The sequence below is a fragment of the Chiloscyllium punctatum genome, chromosome 16 (assembly GCF_047496795.1).
Source record: "Chiloscyllium punctatum isolate Juve2018m chromosome 16, sChiPun1.3, whole genome shotgun sequence".
NCBI lineage: Eukaryota > Metazoa > Chordata > Chondrichthyes > Orectolobiformes > Hemiscylliidae > Chiloscyllium > Chiloscyllium punctatum.
In genome coordinates, this window is record NC_092754.1 from 6,001,973 (window position 1) to 6,007,972 (window position 6,000).

The 6,000-nt window shown below is 40.3% G+C and overlaps 1 protein-coding gene across 4 annotated transcripts in view; it reads right to left on the bottom strand.

Moving 5' to 3' along the window:
• Nucleotides 1–5,413, bottom strand: part of clstn1 (calsyntenin 1) — a 76,180-nt gene extending 70,767 nt beyond the window's left edge. For all 4 annotated transcript variants that reach the window (XM_072586117.1, XM_072586115.1, XM_072586116.1 and 1 more), the window contains exon 1: nucleotides 5,269–5,413. In XM_072586117.1, coding sequence (XP_072442218.1) covers nucleotides 5,269–5,350 — 82 coding nt within the window. In that variant the 5' untranslated portion in view covers nucleotides 5,351–5,413. The remainder of the gene's footprint in view (nucleotides 1–5,268) is intronic.
• Nucleotides 5,414–6,000: the final 587 nt, after the last annotated feature.

Below are 6,000 nucleotides of genomic sequence, written 5' to 3' on the forward strand. Positions count from 1 at the left end.
ATTTAAATGCAGCTAATATTGTAATCTGATTAAATAACATGGGTTAAGGTATAAAAACAAATTTCTAAACATGTATGCAATACAAAAAAATTCACAGCTTTGAGAATAAAGAAGACGCTCAGTATTAGCTACAAGATGGACACAAAACTAAAATTTAAGCAAAGAAAAGCTTGTATTTTGATTTCATGTATGCCTGGACCGTCAAAACTCAACAGAACATGGTTCCTTGGCTAATCTGTTTTCCTATTAACTAACCCTGGCATAAAAACAGGTCTCTTCAAAGATAAAGCCCTATCTGGTGATTAGTAAAGTCAAGGTAACTGTTACAAGTGAATTAATTATACAACAGCCACACGTTGTTTTAATGAGCACCAATTACAAGTTGGAGCTCCACATTGATGGAACCAACATACCATGTCACTTACAGGTACAGAATAAATTCTAAGTTCAGATCAGTGATTCAGAAAACAAATAAGAACAGAAATGTCAGAAACAGAGACAATTGCTAAGTCAGATAAAAGCCTCCTATACTGTGACAATCTTAAGGCCTCAGTGTAACATACAATGTTAGGCACCCAGTCCAGACTGGATTAAAACGCAGATCCCAAAACATAACACCTCCCACTTCAATTTCTACTGATCTTGCTAAACCAGACATTGCATATTGAGGGTTGGAACCAATGAAATGGAGATAAATGGAGTTGGAGGCCAAAGGTTCAACTGGACTTGCCTCAAGCACAACTTCGCACTTCAAATACTAAAACAGGAACTGCCTTGCCAACACTCCACATTGTCATCATTCCCTTTGAGGAGTAGTGGCATTTCACTGAAACAATATAAAGTTACAAGATAGTTGCGGCTCAATTAGTATACTATCAGAAGTGCACACAGAAAAAGAAATTTAGAGGAATAAAGTGTGTACAATTGATTAATAATGTCATTCATGGGATGAGAGCATCACTGACCAGCCTTACATTTACTGCCCATCCCTAATTGCCTAGAGGGCAGCTAAGAGTCAACCACATTTTGGAGTCATATGTAGACCATAGAGAGTCAGAGATGTACAGCATGGAAACAGACCCAATCTGGTCCCACCTGCCCATGCCGACCAGCTATCCCGACCCAATCTGGTCCCACCTGCCCACGCCGACCAGCTATCCCGACCCAATCTGGTCCCACCTGCCCATGCCGACCAGCTATCCCGACCCAATCTGGTCCCACCTGCCCATGCTGACCAGCTATTCCGACCCAATCTAGTCCCACCTGCCAGCACCCGGCCCAGAGGGGAATGGATAGGTTAAATAGACAAAGTCTTTTCCCTGGGGTTGAGACTAGGTACAGATAGTAATTTCCTTCCAGATGGGTTTTTCTGGCAATTGACATTGGATTTGTGGTCATCTTTAGACTCAATTCCAGATTAATATTGAATTCAAATTCTACCATCTGCCAAATTGGGCTGCAAACCCAGGTTTCCAGAACATTGGGCTATTAATCCAGAAACCCACAGTGATATTAGATAATATTTAACTTGATTATGTGTCACCTTCTGATCTGAAAAACATATGTTTTGTCAGTGGAAAGACAACAACATCAAATCATTCATTGCTGACATTACAAATTGAAGAGCTGGTCAATTTCAGGAAGCAGAATGGAGTACACACCCATCTATATCAATAGTCTGAGTTGTAGGTCGTCGAGAGCATCAAGTTCCTGCAAGTAAATATCAACCACCTATCCTGGCCCATCCACATCAATGCTACAGTCAATAAAACACACTGACTACTTCGTCAGAAGGCTAAGGAACTTTGGCATGGCCAAAATGAAACTTACCAAATTTTACAGAAGGCAACCTATCGAAATGCATCACAACTTGATATGGCAACTCCTCTGTCCAAGACTAAGAAATTACAGAGCTACAAATGCTGCCCAATCCAGCATGAAAACTTGCCTTTCTTCCACTGACTGCTTACACTTTCTGCTGCCTCATAAACAAAGACCCCTCCCACCCCAGTTCCATCAGGCAGATGATACCAGATTTAAGAACAGCTTCTTCCCCACTGTTATCACTTATAAGACTTTTCATTAGGATAGATATTTCTCTACACCTTCTCTGTAGCTGTAAATGCATGTTGCGTTCTGCATTCTGTTCTATTACCCTGATGTACTTAAGGTATGATTTGTCTGAATAGCAGACAGAACAATACTTTTCACTGTATTTCAGTACATATGACAATAAATCAATCCAACAGAGATCAAAGCAAATCCATATCCTTCCAACTCAAGGGCCTAACATTTTGTTGCTTTGGCTAGAAAACATTGTACACATTATCAGAAGGTCATCCATTTTTCAATGTCACTTGACACAAAGTTAAATGTTGTTGATTCACACTTGAGCCATCACTATGACAGCCTATTTCCACTTATTTAACAGTGCCCATTCTACCCCTGCCTTATCTCATCAGCTGCTGAAATCCTCAACCTTTTAATCAACTCCACTAATATGCCCTTATCAAGGGACTCTGAAGAAAGATCACTGGGCCAAACTATTAACTCTGCTTTCTCCACAGATGTTGCCAGAACTGCTCAGGTTCTGTAATTTCTGTTTTTGTTTCAGGATTTCCAGCATCTGCAGTTCTAGGCTTTATCTTGTTATCTAACTCTGGGTCAAAAAAACTTTAAATTCTCTGAAGCACCTCATGAGAATTTATTAAGTTTTATAAAAGTAATTGTTCAATTTATCCTTGAAAGCAAATTTATAATCCACTCAGTACTAATGTTAATCCACTGAAAATATTTGCATTTCTCTCGAGACCTGCTTCAGAAAGCTTATTTCAGCTTTCCCACTGCATCTCCAGTAAATACCTTGATTTTGCCCTAAACAAAGTAAAATGAAAAGACACTCCCTTGAGAATTACACATTAGTCTTTGAGATCTTAAAACATAAATGTTACACTAGATTTATCATGTAGATTTTTCTGTCTCCAAGTGCTTCCCCCCGCCGACAGTTACCTGCAGTGAAACAGACCACTTCAAAAGAATGGAAGCATTCACTGTAGTTGTAGATATTCATTTATCTACAATGGAAAAAGATAAAAATCTAACCATGGGAATTGCAAAAGAGGATGTGTGCACAAAGTAAATTACTAGAGTCAACCTCATCTCAATACACAACTTCTCAATCTGATTACAACAAATCTTCTCAGCAGAATACTATTTTGTATCATGTTAGAACAGCTAGTCTATGATACATAGACTATCGTGTATGCAGTTTTAAAAATTGTCTGAATCGAAAAATCACCCCAAAAGGGCTTGAGCCTAAAGAGCCTTTAAAAGGCTCACTAGCATAAACCAAAAACTATATGCAAGTAATATCTTGAATAATTCCATTACACTTGTTAAAGTTGGAGAAAATTGTACACTTTAAAACTGCAGATTTTTCATCTAGTAAGGTATTTTAGTAAAATACAAGTATCAATTTATGCCACTCAATGGTGTCCAAAACAGAATACATCCAACACCTTTCCATAAAGTTTTGCCACAACTTGAGAACTATACTCAACATTTACAAGATCTACAACTTAACATTAAAACAGATAGCTATCAAACATGTTGACAGCCAAGAATCACTTTTTTGTAAATAGCACAAGTTATCCTCATGAAATTTTCAATTTTGTCTAAATGCTCTCAGAAATTGCCAAGACAGCAAATGGGGCAACTAAAAATTACCAAACTATGCAGTATAAAAGAACAGATTTAACATCCAAAAAAACTGATAAAAATTAAAAGCTCATTGTTAAAGACTTCAGCCTTCCTGACAATGTTGAGTTCAGCAATTTGAAATTAGTTGATTTAATTGCACAAGGATATAAAAATATTTTAACGCAAAAACATGCGTGAAGCAAAATTATTTATAAATGCCAATGGGAAACACTGATTTTACTAAGAATGTTTGAGAAAGTAAACAGGCTGTAAATTTGACTAACTACAGAGCTTCATGTAGCACTTGGTTCCTATGCAAAGCCATGAAGTATTGTATTTTTCGACTGTATTACTTTTCTCAGGAGAAACAAAATCTTTAATCTCAAATATACCATTGCCACAAAAAAATCCCTTCAGATTCATGCTTCAGCATTTTAAAAAAGTGATATTTGAATCATTCCATTAAATAAATAGCACAAATCAAAGAAGCTGCAATGCGTCGACTTATGAGCTTTAAAAGGCTAATCAATATTTAATATGAACCATTAAGATTTTATTAAAGAAAGTCTAGATGACAGTCATTTATCAACCTCTTAGAAAACTTAATGAACAACAGCGACAATGATTTTTAACTGATCAATTCCTCAATGATCAAAACAAAACAAAGTCAAAGGTAGTGCTTGTATTGAAGCCTTGTAAAGATGTCAAACTAATAGTGATCAAAAAGATGAGGAAAACTGAAAATTTACTTAATGCCTTAAACCTGGGATGAAAGACCTTTCTGGAAGTAGGAGAGCGAGGAAATAAAAATGGAGCATTTATTCAACATTAGACTGGAAACCCATCAGGAGACAGAAAATCCTTTAATTACCATGAATATCTGAGATGAATACACTGCAACTTAAAGTAGTCATGTGAATCTATATAAAAATAAAGCCTGGCCCTTAGTTAACCCTAGATGACCAAACCCATAATGGGAAAAAGGGGCAACCCTGCGGAACAGGAAAAAATCAGGTCGCCTGCCTAAATGCACTGCAGATTTCCAAGGCTCCCAAACATCTTGCAAACACCAATTAAATCAAAACACAAGATGAAGGAAGGCAATTGTCGTCTCCACACCCCAGTACATCTTCAATTCTCAAGCAAACAACCAAACGCTTGCAGAAGGGTGGGAAGCGAATAAATAAATCGAGGTAAGTATTTTCTGCAAGGAGGACGGATTCCTGCACATAGGTTTATTTTTAATTAAAATCTCTCAGCCTACGGGTGAATGCCCCTTCCTCACATCCCAATGGAGGATTGGGGGGGGGGGGGGGGGAGGGACAGAGCAGAGGGTCTTCTCAGCCCATTATTGTAATAATTTACCATTCATTTCAAATGCAATGACCGTGCACCCACATCTTTTTTGAGAAATAAATATGTTTTTTTCGCCTCATTCACAAGAACATGGCCGGAGCCCAACACCAAGCAGAATGATACAGAGGAGAAACCAGAACAAAACAGCATTTTAAAGATCCGCCGAGGGTCACTGGGACGAATGGAAAGGAAGGAGGCAGACGTTCTCCTCACCTTTGCCGGCGGACGCGACGATGGAAAGGCTGAGCAAGAAGCAAGCTATCAAGGTGGAGAGTCTACACCTGACGGGGTTCATGCTGCTGCCACCGCCGCCCGGCTACCGATCACTAAAATGGCGGCCGCCCGCCTGCTCGTTCCCGCCCCGCAGCCCCGCCCCGGCCACGCCCCACCGGCGGCGCTGACGTCACCCCCGCCCCGCCCAGAACTGACGCGCCAAAACGTCACCGCCACGCAGCCCCGCCCAGAACCGACGCGCCATAACGTCACCGCCACGCAGCCCCGCCCTCTCCGGCCCGATGGTCGACATGACTGCAGCTATTTCCCCGCCCCCTTCCCTGGACGGCGAGACGTCTTGCCTAGTCCCCGCCCTAATGCGGCGGCGCAATAGCGTCAGACACCTCGGCCCGCCCCTCACCGTGAGCTCCGGCCAGGGAGAACTGCATCACGTGACAATTAAAGGGACTGGTGACCCAGCAACCAGACTGTTCGGCCCTTCAGCTGCAATAACCACTTTTATTCCTGGATTTGACAGTGTACAGGAAGACAAATACAATTCATTTCAAGAATGCAACAGTAGGGATGTCCTACTAAAGTTGTGGAAGGTTCTAGTTAGACTGTATTTGTAATATACAAATTCTGCTGTGCTCTTCCAGCACCACTAATCCAGTATTTGATTTTCAGCATCTGCAGTCATTGTTTTTACCTTGTATTTGTAATATTCTGAGC